Source organism: Pelecanus crispus, chromosome 7 (genome assembly GCF_030463565.1).
Source record: "Pelecanus crispus isolate bPelCri1 chromosome 7, bPelCri1.pri, whole genome shotgun sequence".
NCBI classification, from domain to species: Eukaryota; Metazoa; Chordata; class Aves; order Pelecaniformes; family Pelecanidae; genus Pelecanus; species Pelecanus crispus.
Window position 1 is genome coordinate 33,396,361 of NC_134649.1, and position 21,307 is coordinate 33,417,667.

Here is a 21,307-nt window from a genome sequence, read left to right on the forward strand (position 1 = left end):
AAGCACCACATGAGTGAGCAGGTATTTTAGGAATTATGTTAGTATAATGCTGTCCATAATTATTTGTGTATAAAACTGGACTTTTAACAATTTCTTTTTCCAGAGCTACAAGCCAGCCATTGACCAACAAAAATTTCACAGGAACTGCTCAAAGTCCCTGTTGGATGAAGATTTTATTATAAAATAGGAGGTGAAAAGAATCGTCCCACTCAGTTTCCAGGTAAATCCAGGTGCAGAGCTCTGCCAGCACTAACTTTTTGTGCAAACAGTCCCGCTGAGTGCACAGGTTAAAGGCAGTTTTGCAGAATCCCCAGATGGATATGTCGCAGCTGTGTTAGGGCCGGACAAGGCCAGATGTGCTCCCATGCACGGCTGTTGTTGTGTTCATTTTTGGGTGGTTTGTTGTCTTTGTACACTTACATATGCGTACATACAGGCACTGACTTAGGGCCTCTCTCCCTAGGGAATCCAGGCAAGGTCTGATTAATTTTTTTTTTTTACTGTTTAGCTAAAGACAAGCCACAACTGATTTTGCTATTTGACAAACAAGGATTATGGCTTTTCAGAGGAAGCAAAAAGGGATGTTTCAAGAGGGCCACTCTGTACCTCATATGGGCCGGCTGGGCAGGGAGGCACAAGGTTTGAAGAAGTCACTGCCTATAAAATCTCATGTGAATGTTGCATGCCTTGGCAATCTCCAAATCTCTGAAATACTTGAGATGACGTTAAGGATGTGCCCTTTCAAATTATTATTATTGGATATGGTAGAGATTCATGCATCCAAAAATGCAGCTTGTTGCACGGACCAGTTCATCTGCCTGTGAGATTTCACGTGCCACAGTGAGATCTAAGTTTAAAAAGAAAACATAAGGATTTCTTAACTTTAGGCATTATGAAACATTAAAATTCTAATGTTTAACAGCAAAGATCTGTTGGAAAAATAAATGTTAACCAAGTCCAAGTTTTACCTATGTTTAACATGTAAATATTAAGTTTCTGGGTCTCTTCAAAGTCTACATAATATCCTCAAGTACAAGTTACTGATTAACTGATTAAGATAAACCGAGTTTTCATTTGAAAATCTGCTCTTTCCAAAATGGAGGAGAGAACGTTTCTCGCTTTGATGGTCTTTTCCTCACTCGTAGTATTAGCAGAAGCTATTGCTCAAAAGGTATTTGCTTTATTGGTTTTTTTTAACAACATCTTGTTTTCTCATTTGGTGATCGCGTGGTATCGCGGTAGCTGGCCAGGTAACGCAGGTAACTACTCTGGTAAACACCACCTGTGGAGCCTCGGGTATATCGTGTCGTGATTTCAGAGCTTTGGGTCCTTTTAAGGCCTTTTTGGTTGGTTGTTTGGGCTGTTATAGTATAAATGTGGCAGTAGAGCGTTTGCAGGTACGTCTGATTATGCTGTTCCCCAGGGATGTGAAATACCAAATTTTGAGGGATCAATGGGTCTCCCTCGGCCACCAGATGAGGTTTGGATCTTGACACAGTGCTGTTATGGCAGGACCAAATGAGGACCGTTGCAGTGCCAGGAGGTTTCTGACAGGCATTTAATAATTTACATGGAATGGAAAAGAGGGAAGTAGACAGTTATCTGTACCATCTGGAGGAGCAAACTGCATTTTGTATCATCTCAGGGTGCACGCAACTGGTCTTATTGTAAAAATATGAATATTAGAGAAATGGAGGAAGCCTTATGTTGGCAGGTTTTTATTTCCATTGTGCCTATTCAGAAAAGTGTGAAAAGCAACCAAAATGCAGGCAGGTTTCTGGGAGGCAGGGACAGGTCTTGTGGCTGCTGCAGCAGCAACCAAGGGTTCTGCAAGAAGCCGTGGATGTGGTGCATGGGCCTGTGGCGCCTTAGGGAGCGGCTTTTGGGTACACACCCGGGGCTGGTCCTCTCCTGCCCCCTTCACTAAGGGCTCAGCAATGCCCCTCACCGTGCTGCACCTCACTGTGTGCTCATTTGTGCTGGTCATGGCCCAAAATGCTGCCGGGTCTGCGCAAGCACAGGAGATGCAGGTCCCCGTCCCCTTGTCCCTGCAGCACCCCTTCAGCACGTGGCTGCAGGGTGGATTTTGCCCAGGGTAAGTTTTGCATGGGGCAAGCTCCTCCTCTGCCGGAAGGATGCTCCATGGCTAGCGATGGCCACTGTGTGCCTGCGCTGCCCCAATGAGCCATGCCTCAGGGCTCCTCCGTCATGGCAAAACCTTCCCTCCAAACGTGCCATGGGCAGGTTGAGCACGGCAGAGCAGCAAACGTGAGCAGACGTGCTTGGGGATACTCGGAAAACCTTTGGGAAGAGACGCTCCTGGGACAGACAGCCCCAGTCTGGGCAGGGAGGGCTCCAGCTGGGGGTGGGCAGCAGGGAGGCACGGGCAGGGAGGGGCACCCAAACTGCCAGGATCAGGAAATTGTTCTCTCGATGAATATTTTTGGGTTTTACCCCATTGTCCTGGATTGTCAGTAGGCGTCAGGAGATGGAGCACACTCTGGCAATGTATAAGAAAAAAAGAGACAGCCAGCCGTTACTCACATGGCATTGGCTGTGGTGCCTCCTGCCCTGATGCCCGAGCACAAAGCTGCAGCTTTGTATTGAATGGCCATGTTTAGCTTGATTAAAATTCTGAATTTTGTCCAGTGCCCTAACCAAGAAGAGGCCAGTGGATGCTATTAATTGGTGAGCAAAGTACAGGAGATGAGTTATCCAAATAACTAAAGATCAATTAGCCATTCAAAAGATTTGTGAGGCTGGAAAAGTCAAAATAGAAGTGCAATGATCTGCTTTGATGCTGAGCTTTTTTATTTTAATAAACTGTTGGGCTATTGTGAGGCTGGTGATGTCCAGATCAACCCTTCTTAGTGTTACTGCTGAAACACAGGTAGGTCCTTTAAAACAGACATCCCAAATAGAAAAGAAGGGTATTTACAGAGGCGGGTGCTCCAGGTGATTCCTAGTCCAGCCACCGTGTGGGGTGTTCCCGGGCAGCTCCAGGACGGTGCCCTCCTCCCTCGAGCGCTGGGGGCCCTGGAAGCACCAGACCAGGAGAAACACAAGCGCTCAAAGGGCATCCCCGCTTGTGCAACCAGCGAGGGGTTGGAGGCCCACGCGGGGTTTCAAACCTGCTAAACATGGCATGTGACACAAGGCGTCCACCTGAAAAACATGCAGCAAAGTCAACAGCTGGGAGAGCAAATAAATAGTCGCGCAAAAAGCTAGCAGGGCTCTTTCCATGGGTCGAGCGCTTAGAGAGGCATTTGATTCTTCTGAGGTTAATCTTAGGGCGCGTATTGGGATGACACAGCAGCTGCTTCAGAGTACCCCGAGGAGAGAAGACCGCAGAAAAAGGCTCGGACAGAAGCCTTCTGTTGGATAACATGTAGATGTAGCTGCAGATTTTGCGTGGGGCTGTGGTCGCAGCTTCAGGGATGTGAATAAGCAGATGGCCAGTCTGGTCATGAACAATTCCCCTCCCCAACTCCAGCCTTCTAACGTTTCATTCCTTCATCAAACTTTTCCAATAACATCACCCATGTAAGGACTGCTTAGGAGCAAAATCTGAGTGTTTGTTTCAGCCTAGGGGTTTTGTTGTTTGGGGTTTTTTTTTTGTTTTGTTTTGTTTTTTTTCCAGCATGCTATTGAAATCTACAGCCTCCACGTGGACTGCAAGGTCACATCACGATTTGCTCACACCATCATCACCAGCAAAATTGTCAACCGAGCTAATGAGTCCAGAGAGGCGACCTTTGAAGTGGAGTTACCCAAGACGGCCTTCATCACCAATTTCTCCATGTAGGACCAGTCCCTACCTGTGGTGTGAAGGAGGCAGCTCTGGGGGCTAGGGACGGGGGATTCTTTCTTCTCAGGAGGTGCTGAGCAAAAAGCACAAAGAGCTGAGCTCTGGAGGGTCCTGCACAAAATGCTCCGTGGGGCAAAGTAGTAGGCAGCCAAATAGAAAGAAGGTGCCCAGGGCCAGGGCAGGGCTGCCTGCTGCACAGGGTGGGTGACAAACGTACTCAGTGGTGATGTTTCTCCTGCTCCAGCCTCCCCGAGACCCTGCAAGGAGGAGGGCTGTGTTGTGGTGGTGGCTCCTGGCACCCCCCGGGACGGGGGGGGTGTGGGAGCCAAACAATGTCCCAGGCTTGTGCCCTGAGGGCCACGAAGTGCAGCGTTCCTCTTGTTTCTTTCCCCAGTGTTTTCCTTCTAATATTAATTAATTTTTATGGCAACCAAACAGGTCCATCGATGGTAAAGTATACCCAGGCATAATAAAGGAGAAAGCTTCTGCTCAAAAGGAATATGACACTGCAGTCTCACACGGGCAGAGCGCTGGCCTTGTCAAGTACGTTGCTGTCCTGAGTAAGGCTGCTCCAATGCTCTTCCTCAGCTTCTCGTTTGGCTGGGGGTGGGTTAAACCCTGGAGCCAGCCACCTCTCAGCAGGGATAAATGTGAAAAGCAGCCTTGGGTTCCTGTTGGGAGAGATGGGTGTGGGGGTGTGTATATATATATATTGACATATGTATATGATTTATATCTGGTTCTGCAATGGGCTTCAGTGGGAGGTGTCGCCGTGCAGTGCTGCCCTGGGACTTGCTGTCCTGCAGGAGCACCTTGCCGGGCTGGGGCAATGCTCAGTCCTTGAGTCTGCTTCCCCACAAGCGCAGAGGACCGTGGCACTTGAGCAGACATCACGCTTTAGGGGTTATATTTAACCTGCGCTTCCCATGTATTCAGTCCCAGTTCTGCTTGATCCCAGTCTGAGGCATGCAGAGGTTTCTGCTCCATTTCTCAGCTTGCATACGCAGCACCCATGGCGCGCTAATGTAATATATGTGATGCATGTAATACTGCCTGCAATGTAAAAAGTCTTCTCTGTGATGAGTAAGATTTACTGCTACTCTTTTTTTTATTTATTCTATGTGGCCCCTTGGCCATTACTTACCACACTTCATGAACTTTGGCCACCATGAGCAAACCTTCCCAGCAGGAGGTAAATCTCTGCTCTACCCGTCCCCCCCCAGAATCACAGGCAGAAAATTGGAGCAGTTTCATGTGTCCGTCAGCATGGCAGCTGCCAGCAAAGTCACTTTTGAGCTGACGTACGAGGAACTGTTGAAGCGGCAGCTGGGGAAGTTTGAGCTGCTGATTAAGGTCCGACCGAAGCAGCTTGTTAAGCACTTCCAGGTGAGCTGCCCCAGCCAGGGCTGGGCAGGGAGCACCGCGGCGTTTTTCAGGCATGGCTGTGTTACCCCCCCGAGATGCTGACGCTGACTTCTTCTCCGCTGTCAGATCGATGTGCACATCTTCGAGCCCCAAGGCATACGCTTCTTGGAGACAGACAGCACGTTCATGACAAACGAGTTAACTGAGGCACTCACAAAAGTGCAGAATGAAACCAAGGTAAAGCAGCAGCTGCCAGATGTTACTGCTGGTGGCAGCTTTAAGTTACGTTGCTTCAAAGCTTTTCTTCCGATTGCTTTGCAGGCTCATATTTTATTTAAGCCAACTGTAGATCAACAGAAGATAAATCCTGAACTCGATGAAACCCTCCTCAACGGTGATTTTGTTGTGCGTTATGATGTTAAGAGAGGTGCCACTGCAGGTGATATACAGGTAAAAAAGAAATAGAAATAAAAATTCTTTCAGATCATAGATACGTCTGAATGTGAAGTGCAATCAGCAAAACAGCAACATTTACTTTGAAACACCAAGAGTGACAGGAAAAGCTATTTCCATTAATCCACGGTCAGCAGGAACTGATGGCAATGTTCAGCAAATCCCCAGAGACACCAGACACATTGCAAGAATGGATCATCCATGAAAAAAAAAAAAAGAAAATCAATCTTTCAGATTTTGTTTCAATACCAAATCTATTTTGCCGCTTTATAGATGTCTCTCTATATTCTTTTTTATTATTATTTTGGCTGATCTAAGATGTATTTTTGGCTTCTTGTAAATGAATTTTAGAGGAATGTGATTTATATAACTATTAAAATGACTGCTTGGTTTCCTTTTATTTTTTTGTGAAAACTGAGGCATAACTAAAGAAAGCAGGAACTTAAAAATATTTAGGAAACAATGCATATCCTAGGGATTAAAGTACATTATTTTCCATACCATTTCACTAATGAAGTATACATGGATGTGCTAAAAGATGGCAGTCACAGCCAATGAGCAGAGATGTGCTCATAGGTAATAATAAAGAGGTAACGTAATATACAGTGATAACACAGATATATCATACATATGGCTCTGAGGCGTATAATATATATTATTTTATATCTGTATCTCTCTCTATATATATTTATCCACTGTTCTCTTGTAATTTGTTCTCTACAGATAGGCTCGCTTCCAGCTAGGAAATACATTTTAATAGTTCTTTGATTTGGGCTTATCTAGAAGAACAGAACGCTGAGCATGCACACCCCTTCTTGCTATGCCAGAATGTTAAGATGCAATATTTATTTATTTAAATGTAATTTTATACATGATTTCACATTCTGTATTTCAGATTGTCAATGGGTATTTTGTTCATTACTTTGCACCCAGTGAAATGCCAGTGTTTCCCAAAAATGTTATCTTCGTTATAGATCGAAGTGGCTCCATGGCAGGCAGAAAAATTGAACAGGTAACCTACCTCAAAGTACCGACCTCTGCTTGCATCGGTTGCACACACCAGCCTTTCGAGGAAGTGACTGCAAATTTCACTTTTGAAACACATGCTGGTTTTGTACATGGCCAAATTTTCAGACATGTAGAAATGCTTGAAAATACGTATGCACAGATTTAAGCTATTAAAGAGCAACACTTTTCTGATATGGCTCTTCTCACAGGTATCAAACATTAAGGCAGAGAGCACTTTCTGTCTCTATCTTTGCAGAACGTTTTATTCTAATTTTTTTTCTTTAATGATGTTCAAAGAATTAATTTGTCTGGTTTACCTTTATTGATGAATGTGTATTCAGCTTTGCTACAGAGCAGACAAGCCCACTACAGCCTTCATAGGTGTTTTTTTGTGTTTGTAAGTTAAGTGAATTGGCCATTTCTGATGATGTCAACCTGAAAAATACCATTAGGACTAAATAAGGGCATTGGGCTGCATCTTGAATAGTGCTGTAGAGAAACCCCCTTATTACCCTGTAATTCCAATCCCACTTCTGGCAGAGAAGTAGAAATATTCAAAGTGATTGTTTTCTCCTTGGAACAGACGAGGCATGCCCTGTTGAAGGTTTTGCAAGACCTCCGCCCAGAAGATCATTTCAGCTTTATCACCTTTAACAGCAAAATGGCAGAGTGGAAGAGCTCTTTGCTGCAAGCCACTGCAGAGAACGTGGCGAGTGCTGCAGGATTTGTGCAAACTCTTTCTGCTAGTGGAGGTACAAGGCACCACCTAGATGCTTGTAACCACAAACGTGCACCCAATATAATATATTGCTTAGAAAAAAATATTATTTTTATTAGTCTCGTACTGCCACAGAACTACCATCATTGCTCACAAAACAAGTAAGTTTTTAATACTTATGAGTGGGATAGAAAGGCTGGTTATGGGAGTGGACGGATTGGTGACTACATTATGGTATGGATATATAGAGGGATGGTTACATCACACCTATGAACCGTACAAGCCACAAAGTTTTGTTTCAGATTTTTGTAACAGAGATGGCTGGGAGATTTCCTAATAGTACTTTTTTTTCTACAGAAAAATGTCAATTCTCTCAACATTTGACAGCAATTTGCTGATTTTTTTTTTTCTTTTTAATATCAAGGGTCCCCTTGTAAAATAAAATGCATCCAAAGTTATACTCCCATGTAAGCCACACTACAGAAACAGAATAGTCAAAACAGTCATGAAGCATGTCAGTTGCTGCATCACTCAGTGCACTCTGGTTTATTATTTAGTTTTAAGCACATCTAAAAGGCTCTATCTCCTGTTAATGTTATGCTGTCAGTATTAACGTAGATTTTTTTTATACCAGGTGCTAACACCAATAAAGCCCACCTGTGCCCAGCTCTTTTCTTTGACTTCTCAAATAAGGATAGGAGACATTTCATAAAGGTAGCTTAACAGACAACAGTGTGTTTATTTAAGCATTTTTTAATGGCTTTAGACATGTTTGTATTTCCCGTGACATATGTATGGAAAATGCTCCCAAAAGAATACTCCAGCATTCCCATTGCAATAGAACACACCATAATTAAGCCCAGTAGGGTAAGCCCCTAAATCCTCATCTCTCTGAAGGATTACTTCCTGCAGAAAACTTTGAACAACTCTGCCGGGCCTCTGCAGATGAAGTGCACTGATTTCTTCAGATGATTATCCTTTTCAGGTGAGTGACGCCTGCTTTCTCATTATAGGCACAGATATCAATCGTGCCCTGCTGACTGCCGTGAGCGTGCTGGATAAAGCCGAGAGGCTGCCAGAACGGAGCGTCTCCATGATTATTTTGCTGACAGACGGCCAGCCCACTTCTGGTGAGTAAATTATAGCCTCAGTCCTCTCTCTCCTTGATTTTTTTTATCTTTTACACTTGTGTTGTGGTTTAGCCCCAGCCAGCAACTAAGCACCACGCAGCCGCTCGCTCACTCCCCCTACCCCGATGGGATGGGGGAGAGAATCGGAGGAGTAAGAGTGAGAAACACTCCTGGGTTGAGATAAGAACAGTTTAATAATTGAAATAAAACAAAGTAAAATAATAATAATAACAATATAATAATAATAATAATAATAATAATAATATACAAAGCAAGTGATGCACAATGCAATTGCTCACCACCCACCAACCGATACCCAGACAGCTCCCGAGCAGCGATCGCTGCTCCCCGGCCAACCCCCCCCAGTTTAGATACTGAGCATGACATCATATGGTATGGAATAGCCCTTTGGGCAGTTTGGATCAACTATCCTGGCTGTGCTCCCTCCCAGCTTCTTGTGCCCCTGGCAGAGCATGGGAAGCTGAAAAGTCCTTGACTAGCGTAAGCAGTACTCAGCAACAACTAAAACATCAGTGTGTTATCAACATTCTTCTCCTACTAAATCCAAAACACAGCACTATGCCAGCTACTAGGAAGAAAATTAATTCTATCCCAGCCGAAACCAGGACAACTTGCATCCCAGATGTTGATGGACATAGCCTGTATTTCAGAAGAGCTTTGGTACAAGCAGGCTGGGCTATCGCTGGACCTGTGTTGGAGAGGGGATGATTATGAGGGGGGTCTAGCAGGGGCTGTAAGAAGTGATGGCAGAGCCTGCCTGCCCATGACTACACGTCCTCTAGCTGGGAACTGTTTTGCTAAAGACCATTGGCTTCCCAGTTTATAAACTCGAGCGAATTGTTGGAGGTACTCCAGGCATAGCTGAAATGTGAAAGTAAAATACTTAGAGGCAAAACGTGGACATTTTGCACATATTATGTATGGTCCCATTTGAGAGGTATTGCTTATATTTCTTCACCCTTCTTGCCCCAAACTTGAGATATTTTCAAGGTGCCTCTTGTTTTCTATTCTTTTCCATGTCTAGCTCTTAACTAGTGATCAGCTGTGATAGCACAAACCAGAGGGCTGAGATGGAAATATTGGGTTAAATAAACAGTAACTCCTGATGCAATGGCACAAGCATCACTTGTTCTGAACAGGAGTTTGTCTAAGTTTTGTGTGGCACCAGCATCTCCGAGGCTAGCAATATTAATTCAGCTGTAAGCCCTCTAATAAGATCAGTCTGCCTTCCAGATTGTGTGTTCCGTACTGCTTTGGGGTTGGTTTATTTGATTTTTTTAATAAAATTCATCTCGCGGCGCTGCCTGCTCAGCACAGCCACAGTGAGTCTCAAATATCCCTGAGCACATTGCACATCCACACGTTGGGTAGAAATCAGGCCAGGGTGGAGTGCCAGGTGAATACATGCAGGGTTATTGCGTACGCTGCCTTCCTTGGCAAAGCAGGCTGAAAGGGGAAAATCTGAGCTGCTCCCATGATATTGCTACAGGCAATGACAGTTCCTGCCTGGAAATGCTGACAGATAAACTCTCCATACAGGGCCATCAGCAGCTTTTCAAATGGGATAAGATGATGGTGTGAAAATCGTTTCCCTTTGTCACACAAAGGGGTCAGGAGAGAAGCATGGCTGAGTTAATTTGTAATTTATCTGAATTACACCATTAACCGATCCATTCTCTGAATTCCCGCACATAATTTTTATAGATGGTACTTGTCTTCCCAACTTGATCAAGTGTTTCCATCCCTTGTGCTGTTAACTCCTAGTGTGTGTCCCTTTTGTCCTAAAAACCTTGTCTGGCTCCCATAATCTTGTAAAATATTTTGCACTTAGCCGTGAGGATATCAGTAGAAGTTAGTAAAAGTCATTAAGGGGGAGAATCAGGTTCTGGGAATCCAAACGCAGAGCGGTGCTTTCATCTCTAATTCAATTAGCAGAACTCTGTCCCATATATTTTTAATATTTTGTTCTGAATTGTTTTCAAAAGACTTTAGGCAGAATTTTCCATTAAATCTGCTGCTGTCTTTTTGTCCTTTACAAAAACCAAAAAAAAACCCCCAAAACAAACAAGGGTATGTTTTTGTTTCAATTACAGGTGAGAGTAATGTGGAAGTAATTCAAGAAAACATTCAGAAAGCGGTCAATGGGAAATATGCTCTTTTCTGCCTTGGCTTTGGGTTTGATGTCAGTTATAAGTTCCTAGAGAAAATGGCCCTAAGCAACGGGGGAATAGCACGTCGTATATATGAAAATGCTGATGCAGCCTTGCAGCTCCAGGTCAGGACTAAGGAATATGCCAGAAAAGCCATCTATCAGCTACGGTGTATGTCTAGTTTTAGCAGCAAACCCACAGATTTTCTGAGATGGAAAAGTTGGGTTTGAGTTTATCTGTTAATTTTGGGGAGGGATGAAGGCAATTTTGGCGTACCTGAGGGTTTGCACCCTAACCATGGCTCAAAGGTGATGTCCTCCTCAAATCAGCTGGTCATTTGGACAAATGCGGAAACTCAAACATTTCCGTAGCTCTGCAAACAGACAAACTGTCCAGTGGAGGTGATGGTGGAAAAACTTCAGCTCTTGGATCTGATTTCAAACTGCTTGAAGTACTACTACCAGGAGCTGTTTGTTATGGTTTCCCTAAAAATCAGTGGGTAATTTGAGGCACCTCCAGGCAAACTGGCTCTGCAGTATCACCAGCCTGGGTCTTTCCTGCCCGTCTGGAGAAGGTTGGCAACTTTTTGGGGGACATTCCCTTTTTTGAGAACCCGCTTCTGCCTGTTTTGGCCGGATTTGCCTAATACCAGCAAAGAAGAAAGATTAATCCTGAGAATTAATCAAGTTAAAAAAAACAGATGTGAAAAGTGGTTAAAGCAAAACACCTAACCAGGTGAGACAGTGATAATGGGGATGTTGCTTGGTTACTTGAATCGCCATGGGAAATAGAGTTTATATGGCATTGCCAGCCAGGCTGGAGAAGGTGTGCTGAACCATGGGAAGAAACACTCATTTTTTTTCAAGCTTTGCAGCAGTCTTACACAAGCTGCTGCTGCCCATCTCTGCTGAAACAAAAAGCTTTGCTCCCTTCTTTTTAAGGAGGTTTTAGACATTCAACATATTGTTGTGCATAATTTTGCAGTCATTTGTGCTCTCTCTCTGCTTCTCTTCAGGGCTTTTATCAAGAGGTGGCCACCCCAATATTAATGAAAATTGAAATGCAGTATCCAGAAAATGCCGTTGAGGGATTAACCAAAAACAATTTCAAGCTGTTTTTTGAAGGATCTGAAATTATAGTATCTGGAAAAATTAGCAATGAGCTTGATCTTTTGCCAGTAGAAATTAAAGCTCAGTCAGTAAGTGTTTAGTTTACTAACTACAAAAAACATTACCTCCCTGCTGTCTTTTGTGGTGCAATGGGAGACTTCAAGAAGTCTTTTGTGTGCAATATGTGTTCTCTACATTTGGGCATTCAGCTGTTTTCCCATTTTAGGAAAATATTTGAGAATTCAAACAATTTTCCCCTCCTGAACCTGCTGCAAAAGGAAAACCTTTATATATCCACAAATAAGCAAACAGCAATTTTAATCCTTTCAAGGCCAAACTTTTAAGCGGTTTTAGGAAACTAGTTTGTGTTTTTAGAATGAAGAATGAAACCTGAATTATTCATCTCAAAAATGTTGAAACAGAACAATTTCATTACCTCCTTTTTTTTTTTCAACATTGTTTCAAGTCCAGAAATGTATACCCAAAATACATGCTGTTTTGGTGGTTTAGGGTTGCATTTTCCAATGGGAAAACAGCTTGCTGAAAAATTTGAGGGACAAAAGGGCACTTTGGTACTGAAAGGTTCTTTTAAGTCTAATAATGTGACTATAAAAGAAGTCTGGAACTATTCTTTTGATGATAGATTTTCTCCCACTTCAGCATGCTAGTGACTTGACTCTTAAAGAAGAAGCAAATGTCAAAGAGAAGGAGCATGTATTTCGAAATCACAGTTACATCTTTGAAAATTTCATAGAGAGACTTTGGGCTTACTTAACCATTCAACAGCTTCTGGAAAAATCGTAAGCTATTTTCATGTTCTGTATTTTCTAACTTCTTAAAACACAAATTCCTTATTCACAAATTATATGATGGGAAAACACAAAGTAACAGAAATATTTCTTCAGATAGTATTAAGAATATAGTATACGGGAAGAATACTACATTACTGTATGAGGAACATGAGGTGCCTTTCAGTTTATGATAGTGCTGTATCACTAAATACATATATATACACATATGAAAATATAATATAAAATATTCTGCATTACATTACTATGAAATAGATTCTAATTGCATGGATTGTGTTGAGCTGTTACTACACATCCAGAAATATTGTCTGTAGATAAGTGAATGGCAACAGCTAGTAAAGAGAACAATAAGTATGTCCATAAGACATTTCCTAGATCATGGATCTATTATTTTTATGGATTTGTACCATACACAGGCTCCAGTGTTGCAAACATTAAGCATCTCCATAATTTCAAGCACGTGAACAGCTGAGTTATCCCAGTAAGACTACTCACCCTTCAATAATAAAAAATACCTGTCAAGACACAGCTAATATGAAAAGGAAACTGCTCATAGTCTCTATACGTTATGTCGTCATCATTAACACAGACTTTAGTATTTCAGCACAAGAAGAGGACCAGAAAACCCTGGAGGCACAAGCCTTGCAGCTGTCTCTGCAGTACAGCTTTGTTACACCTCTCACTTCCATGGTGGTCACCAAACCCGCTGGCCAGCAGCAGGTGGAGCTGGCGAACAAACCCACTGAAGCTGGTAAATGGGGCATTGAACAGCCCCCCCCCCCCCCCCCGAAATAGGCCGTGGTTATTGCTGATTTGTCGTTGACCTTCCGTATAGGTTTATTTTATAGTGACTTGACACGGCAATATGCCCCATTGGAGGCAGGAGTTCAGGGATTAGCTGCCTTTCAAAATAAAACACAGAGCATTTTTTTAGCAGGTGAAGCGGTGAAATGGGCACTACGATTGAAATGGAAAATAATTGGCTTAAATATTAACTAAAAGTAATTCAACAGTTGTTACTCAGCATTCCTGCAGAAGAAATTCTGCGCTTTCTCTGTAGCATCAAAGTGGAAAAATGAATGCAAGGGAGGAAAGCATGCCATTGCTGGGAGTCTTGCATGTGCTCTGTCTACCTACCCTTTACCACAAAAAAAGCTCACCACCTAAAGCCACTTGTCCCAGTTTTCTGGTTTGCACACGGGTAAAGTCATTTAGTGTTGACTGTATGACACTAATCTGTCCCTCTTCCTTGTGTTAGATAATGAGAAGCTCAGGAGTTTTCCAGTAGGAGGTAAATGTTTTGTTCTTTTCCAGTAACATATTTCCATAATAGTCTCTAATGGGGGCGGGGAAAGAGCTCATGGTGGTTGTTCTATAGAGGGGAGTATCTGAGATTTGGCAAAACCTGCGAAGCAAAACATAAGTGATGACTGCCAAGGTCTGCGCAGGGTTTGGGTGGAGAACATGGTCAAAGGGAGAAAATCTTCCATTCGGAAAATCTCAAAAGCCAAAATCATCTTTACTCATGAGGAAAAGTAGCTCTTCAAGCGAACGGTGCTAACGATGTTTTCTGCTTCTTCCTACCACGCGCGAAGCATCTGTCAAAAAATTAAGATCAAGATATTTTGGAATAACTTCTGAGGATGATTTAGGTATTTTTGTTCTCTTGCTCTGGAAATGATAGATCTGTTTGAATATTAATTTTTAACTTCCAGCATTATTAATCTGATAATCTCAGCTATGATAATACATCATAAAAGCAATGCATTTACAGGTGAAGAGCCCTGGTTTTGCTCCATTTTTTTCACCGAAATGTACTGAGGGAATAAGAATGCTGCCCCATTCTCTGAAGGTTACCTGTTTCAAAGTAGTGCTGGGGAGTTTAATAGCAGAGAACTCCCTGACCAGAAGCGCAGCCCGGTGACCGCCCTGCCCCGCTCAGGGGGCACGCAGGGCTTTGCGCTGCCCTTCCCTCAAAGCTGTCTTTGCCTGGAAGAGGGGAAGAGTTTGGGGCCACCTCTGCAGCACGACCCGCTTCCGGAGCGGGTGCCAAGCCCCGCGTCAGTGTGATGGTCAGGCAAGCGCAGCTGCTCGGGGCACAGGGATGTCCCCGCTGGATCTGAGGTTGGTGCCTGCTAGAGCATCGCTGAGCACTGCTGCTCTCCGTCGTGACCGACCGGCACGGCTGGAGTGGCCGGGGAGGAGCAGGGGCAAAGAGGCTGCTGGGCTACCGGAGCCAAGGGAGGTTTTGATGTGCTCTTTGGGTGGTGGTGCAATTTCTCATGTTAAGCTCCTCTGATTTTTAACTGCCAGTACCGGCTCTTGTCTGGGGCTGCAGCGCTCCAGAGGGACCATGCCGTGAGCCTGGGCTAGTGCTGTAGCTCCAGGTGGAGCCGGTCCCTTTGCAGAGCCTCCCGTGCCAGGTGCCCCCTTCCAGCAGAAGCACCAGCCCTTGCACCGGGGACGGGCAACGCCGCTGCACTGGCACCACCGCTCCCCCCGCTCCTCCTCAGGCGCAAGGGGGGTGAGGCCCCAGGCGTCTAGCAGGCAACCAAACCCCTTTTTGCAAATCCCTTCCTCACAAAGTTCTTAGTGGTTTTTGTCCATTTCCATCCTTCGGCTGGAAATATTTTCCAGGGATCAGTGCTCATGTTCCGTGGACTTCATTACTGCAGATAGTTTACTTTGGGAAAGGAAGACAGATGCAGCTGGAGAATTACAGATTTGACATTTGAAATGCTCCTGTAAAGTATGTAATACAATCATGAATAAAATACAGATACTCTCTTTTCTTTCTCCAGATGCTTATAGAGTGAGCGCCCGTGGATCATTTCCTGGTAAGCGCTCCTCCTTTGTTTTTATTTAGAATAATTTTATAAAGTTCATTTCATATGTAGGATCATAGCAACATTACTTTAATAAATATGTTTTGATTGTGGGTGCCCGCTTGATATACAATTTAGTATTTGTTATATGCATTTCAATCCACAGATATTTTATAATGAACTATAAACTTTTGAAAACAATCTTGGTCCCTTTCCAGAAGTAAAAAATTATTATACCTCCTGAAAATAAACGTGAAAGATCTGGAAAAGCATGTATTAGTAAGCTGAAGGAAATGGTGTAGAAAAAAAAAAAAAATTTTTTTTTGGGACCCAGTCCCAGGGTCTGGTGTTTGAAGCCAATGGGGGCACAGCCGTCTGCGCGATGACAATGCCTGTCCTGCAAGGAGGAAATCCCAGGGCGCTGCAGAGACAGAGCTCAGCATCACCGCAAGCTCCCATAGCGCAGAGCAGAGAAGGTGCTAGCTGCTGCCTCCATAGGATCCGCGCACGCGCACTCGTGCAGCGAAAAAAGTCAATAGGCAACGAGCAGGAGGGATTCCCTGTTTTAAAGGGTGGGGAGGGAGATGCAAGGCACTACCCCAAACCAAGAAAACATTGGAAAAACCTTTTATTTCAGGTCGATGGCGCTCTGAGCCCAAATCTGGCAGCAACAAGAAGCTGTTGTCAGTAGGTAGTTATTCACAGTCGCGTGCAAGAGGAGCTGGGGTGGGCGTGCTGGGTTCAATGCTGCGTAGCGGCCATCGAGAACGCAGCTCAAAACCCTCCCGCAGCTCAGGCTGAGCATGCCGCAGTGGTACGGTCAATCCTAAGAGAAATAGCCACTGCTGGACATTGCTCTTTTTTTTTCCCCATTGGGACATCTTGTTTTAAGCAAAGCTCTCTGTAGAAGTCAGTGAAGAGCTCTGCCAAAAAGGCTTCTGTCACAGTATTCTTCCTGGTTAATTAGCTGACTTAGAGAAAAATATTTCATTAAACTCTTCCTACTAATTTTCAGTATTTCAGTTTTCAGGCTAAAAGACAAAACGAGAGCACAACCTCTTGGTAAGCAATACATATACTAGTCCCATTAATTATTATTAACATAACTGTAATGTACGGTTTTTCATACAATAATGTTTTTCTGACTGCATCAACTCTATGAAAACCCTTTACCTCTTCTTGCAAACCTTGGCTGTTTCTTTCCACATAAGTGAAAAATATCCCCGTATCCCATGAGAAAACCTCTCTGGCTCGAGGATATCATGACCAACAGAAATGTAGTACAACCAGATCTTCAGCCTCAGCTTTTTTAAGGGCTCATTGTCCTTAATAAACTCTAAGTTTAAAAATCTGTTGTTTTCATTCCTATCAAGACGCTGTGTCTGGGTGTGCTTTTCAATAATTATTCCTGTGTTGATTTTAATCATTCTATTCTATAAAAGCTATAACTAATATTTTAGGTATAAATTACTTTATGTAATTTTGCTGCACCTATCCAAAGGGCACAGGCTAGATTTTTCTTTGCATGCTAACATTGTTCTTCCGGCTTTTCAGCCAACGAATATCCACAGCTTCTCTTGCAATTACCCAAACAAAATGAAATAATCTGTTTAAATACTGATGGAAAAGCACAGCCGTCTGTCCACCTGCTGTCAGATCCGGAGCAAGGTGAGTGAGCCAGATTACCCCTGATACCAAGGACAAGGAGAGTCACTTTGGTCTATGAGAGGAGTTGGTGTCTTTGGGAATAACCCCCTTTTGTGAAGGGTCGTATCATACCTGCTGCCTTCCAGTGAGTGGAGAGGCTGTGGTTCATTTTTCCTCTCTATTAGGCAATATTAACTTTCACGGTGCAACAGCTGAGGGCACTTCTCACAAGTGATTTAGTCTAGTCTACCCTTGATTGGCTTTGAGTAGACTTGGTAGTGTGGGTTAATGGTTGGACTGGATGATCTTAAAGGTCTTTTCCAACCTAAATGATTCTATGATTCTATAAGTCTGGTTGTGGGTCACCTTTCTCCTCCTGGTGTTACATCCATGGCCTTGAGGCTTTTCCACCGCCCCAGCCCTTGGGGGCTTCTGAGGATGCAGAGACCTTAAACCCCACGCTCCCTACATGCTAACGGAAAGATGCACGCTCTTAATGCGCTGCAGTTTTTCTGTGGTCCTGTACTCAGAGGAGCCGCGGCCCCAGGCACCAGTTGTCAGCTGCTCTGATTGTGGAGCAGAGCCACCTCTGTGAGAGGAGGCAGCAACATGGGGGTAAACAGACTCTGGTGACCCCACTGTAGCCTTGGGGGCATGTGGATCTGAAATCCGGGGGTGCTGTGCCCCCCACAACTAGAATTGAGACCCTTAAGTTGCTTTAGCAGCAAAGCTGAAGCAGTTTTATTAAGATCCCTTGTACTTTATAAACATGGTCGCTCGACAAATTTGTGTCAATGTTATTAAAGGACTCACTGTGATTGGGAAACTTGGGGACAGAATAAATCACTTTGTGCAGTTTGAAATTACCTATGTGAATCCCCCTGCACGAATCCACGTCTCCACGGATGAGATCGTCCTAAGCCACAGTAACGAGAGCTTTCGGCTGCCATGGATGGAGTCAGCCACCTCCACCGTCCAGGGGTAAGAGATGTCGCCCCGTCCTTTCCCACATTTGAAAATGTGAGTCAGATCTTTTTTCATCCGGGCCTCCACTTTTCATATTTGCTTTAAGTAAGTGCTTCCAAATGCCTTATCCGGTAGAATAACTCAACGTGAGTGGAAGCAGGGTACCTTCACAATCCCCCATTTCAAATATGGAGAACAAAAAAGGTTTGATTTTAATTCTCCGTGTCTGCGTCAAAGAATCAAAACAACTGCACCACCAGCCTGAGAACATTTATCTTCCAAAGAAAAGGGCCCGCTGCGGCACACAGCAGCCCCTGTGCCGCCGCCATGCGGGCTGCCACCAGGCACTTTGTGTTCCTCCAGCCGCAGAGCCGGTTCTGCGAAGTGATGGCTTTGACATTTCCTGTCTCTTTTAGACATCACTTGGCTCCACGCAGGCTGAAGTTTTCTTTCTCCTCAGTTTCAGCAATAACTCACATCTCTGCAGCTGACATTTTTTATGGGAAGGCATAAAGGGGTTTGATAGTTGTCTATAACTATATGCCTACTGTTGGAGAAGGGGTACTTTAAATGTAGACTTCATTTGTTGGACTAACTACCACAAGAAAGAGCTGAAGGTAGCCAGTTCCACCAACTTTTTTGCATTGCCAGAATAAACCTCTGGGAGGATCTGCTGTTGGTCCCAGGCAGACAGGACACACCGCGCTCCCTCCCTTGTAGGCAGTTCTAGACAATAACAGAAGTCCTAAAACAACTGCTTTCAATTATTTTTGTAATCTAAACAGAGCCAAGGACATGCTGGATTCGTGCCCCTCTATAATTTGTCGTCTCCAAGCAGAATGATCCTCCTGCTTCAAACCAGCACCCGAGCCCTTGCAACCGCAGGGCTTTGGACACCAGCGCGTGTGGGTGTGCTTTTGTCTAACCTGACCTGCAAGGGGGAAAAATGACAGTGGATGTTTGGGTTCTGCAAGCCCACCTGGGGTCCAAATAAAGTCAATGGGTTAGAAGCAAGGCAGGGTCTGAAAAAACTTGTGAAATAGCCAAGAAAAAAGTATTTGACTTGTTCATAAAACAGATTGAGTTATTTCATCTAGTCTACCTTTTTTCTCATTAAAATGATGAAAAATACTCTCTTTTTTCCATCCAAGCATTTCTTGTCATTATGGGTAATAAGGTGTTCTCATCAGCAAAAAGTTCTTCTCTGTTGGTGTATTTGCATGTAACCTGATACAGGAAAGATTTGTTGTGCAGCATAGAAAAGATATGCTACTTATTATTTTCTAGCTTAAAAATAACCACTAACAGATCATGAAAAATGCAATTGCAAAGAGGCAAAAGGCAAAAATTAAATTATTTTAATTAATTAATGTCAGCTAGTTAAATACATATTCTTTCTTCATATTCTTCTTGGAAATAACATCATAATTTACTTCCTAGGCTGAGAGTCTCAGTTGAAAAGGAAAGGAGCGTTACAGCATCATTGCCTGGTACAGTCACAGTAAAAATTTCCTTTGTAAAGTTTCCAGATGACTTCCTTGGGCTGTATTTCTTGAACACCGACCGTTTTTCTGACGAAGTCAGTGGAGTTCTGGGTATGTATCATTACAGATGTATGCAGCAAAGAAGGATGATCTTGTAACTGAGCTCCTGAAATGAGAATATAGTGGGGTTTTTTTCAGCCACATGATAAGCCCTTATTCAGATTTTACTCCCCTGGGTCCTGACAAGCTGTCATGAAAATCAGTGGGCAGGCAAGGCAGCAGGAATGCTGTAATTCAGGGGGTTCTAGAGAAACTTTACATTTAATTTATTCTTTTCAGACATCTAACATCACCCTTTACTGCACAGCAATCCAGACTCTACTCTGTGAAGAGGGGGAGGTCTTACCCTTGGAATCAAAGTCAGCTGGTCCTGAACATCTCAACTCCAAAAATCCTGATGGGAGTAAAGTTGAAGTTGTTTCAAAAACTTCGCAAATGGGAGGGGCTGCATGTTCTTAAAACCACCAAAAAAAAGTGAAAACCCACCAGAGCAAGGCTGAATCTCTCTGTGGAGGAGCGTTAGGGATAACAGGACATTACGGCGGAAGCACGGGAATTTTCTTAATTTACTAAGGGAGCTTCCAATTGTGGTCTTGGTTTTTTTTGTTCATTTGCTTTCTGAAGCAGAGAGCTGCTTTCCTGGTGTTACAGCTGCCATTTGGGTTAAATGAATAGCCATACTCAGATGTTTTGTATTTTTAAAGAATTTGTGTGTCTCTTGCTTAGGTCAATTTTATTCAAAAGCACAATTTGACAGTAATGCCAACATCAATCAGAGAGCTGACGGAAGACTCCTGCGCGTGTCTGGATCTGAGCACAAAGTTACCAGGTAACAGATATGGGATAAGGGTGAGTGATGTACATGCTTTGAGACATATTTTATCAGCTAATACCAAAGATCAAAAGAAATTAAACTAAGGGAGTGTTTGTCTGTAAGAATACATCACTTTGGTGTAAATAATAGGAACTTGGGCTTGAATTTTTCCCTAACAGCCTGAATTTGTTGCATGTTAAGTGATGCTACAGGGCTCAAGGCTCCTATTTCATAAAGTAAGGTTCTGCTGCCTCGTTTACATTGATAGAGGGAGGGTGTTTCCTCAGCTGGATTTATGAAAAAATTGTCACACTGAGTTGCTTTTAGCCAGTTTCCGTGATGTGGAAGAAAGGCTGTGAGCGTGCAGCGTCTGCGCGCTGTCATCACCGCTGCCTCCAGCTCTAGGAGCGCAGAGGTGCCAGCTCTGCCCGCACACTGTCCCTCTGGCTCCTGGGACCATCTGCAAACACGAGGTTGATTCTGGGCCTGCCCTTTGGTTATTTTATCACAAATTTTTCTTGTTTTGATTTTGTTTCAGGCAATACAAGAAAGATTACAGGCTTGAGTCAACCAGTGATTCTGTTCCCTGCTGGTCAATAGATGTAACTCCCTAGAAAAAGTATTCTGGGAAAGAAAACTATGCAAATGACGCCTTCCAAATATTTTTCATACTTTCTCTCATCAAGAAAATCACGGAGTTAAAGCCCTACCTGTTACTATATATAAATGTCACAAATCTTTTAACTCAAAATAATTATACTTTCAAGATGAGAAGGTGCTTGCTTGTTGTTTGGTATTTTAAAATGGTTTCCAATACTCAGTGTGGTTATGTTGTTGAAGATTTATGTGAATGAACTAAATAAAATTGATATTGTCAGCTCACAGTTTGATATGGACATGCAGACTTAGGTCTCCGAGTAAAAATAAGTAGTGGCATCAC

At 43.5% G+C, this 21,307-nt stretch overlaps 1 protein-coding gene across 1 annotated transcript; it reads left to right on the forward strand.

The window, feature by feature from the left end:
* Window positions 1-1,096: 1,096 nt before the first annotated feature.
* On the forward strand, window positions 1,097-20,981 carry LOC104034756 (inter-alpha-trypsin inhibitor heavy chain H4). Its single transcript, XM_075713719.1, has 22 exons — window positions 1,097-1,171; window positions 3,641-3,801; window positions 4,247-4,351; window positions 5,032-5,194; window positions 5,300-5,410; window positions 5,495-5,623; window positions 6,522-6,638; window positions 7,218-7,386; window positions 8,366-8,482; window positions 10,597-10,778; window positions 11,669-11,851; window positions 12,423-12,562; window positions 13,168-13,322; window positions 13,830-13,862; window positions 15,373-15,408; window positions 16,034-16,087; window positions 16,420-16,458; window positions 16,951-17,064; window positions 17,850-18,024; window positions 19,450-19,604; window positions 20,280-20,382; window positions 20,906-20,981. The coding sequence occupies exons 1-22, from the start codon at window positions 1,097-1,099 to the stop codon at window positions 20,979-20,981; spliced, it is 2,592 nt and encodes an 863-aa protein (XP_075569834.1).
* Window positions 20,982-21,307: the final 326 nt, after the last annotated feature.

Excerpts from the sequence above, each read along its gene's own strand:
- LOC104034756 (XM_075713719.1), top strand. The coding sequence starts at position 1,097 with ATGGAGGAGAGAACGTTTCTCGCTTTGATGGTCTTTTCCTCACTCGTA. Across the intron at positions 19,605-20,279 it reads CGAAGTCAGTGGAGTTCTGG|GTCAATTTTATTCAAAAGCA; the intron begins GTATGTATCATT and ends TCTCTTGCTTAG. Across the intron at positions 20,383-20,905 it reads TCTGAGCACAAAGTTACCAG|GCAATACAAGAAAGATTACA; the intron begins GTAACAGATATG and ends ATTTTGTTTCAG.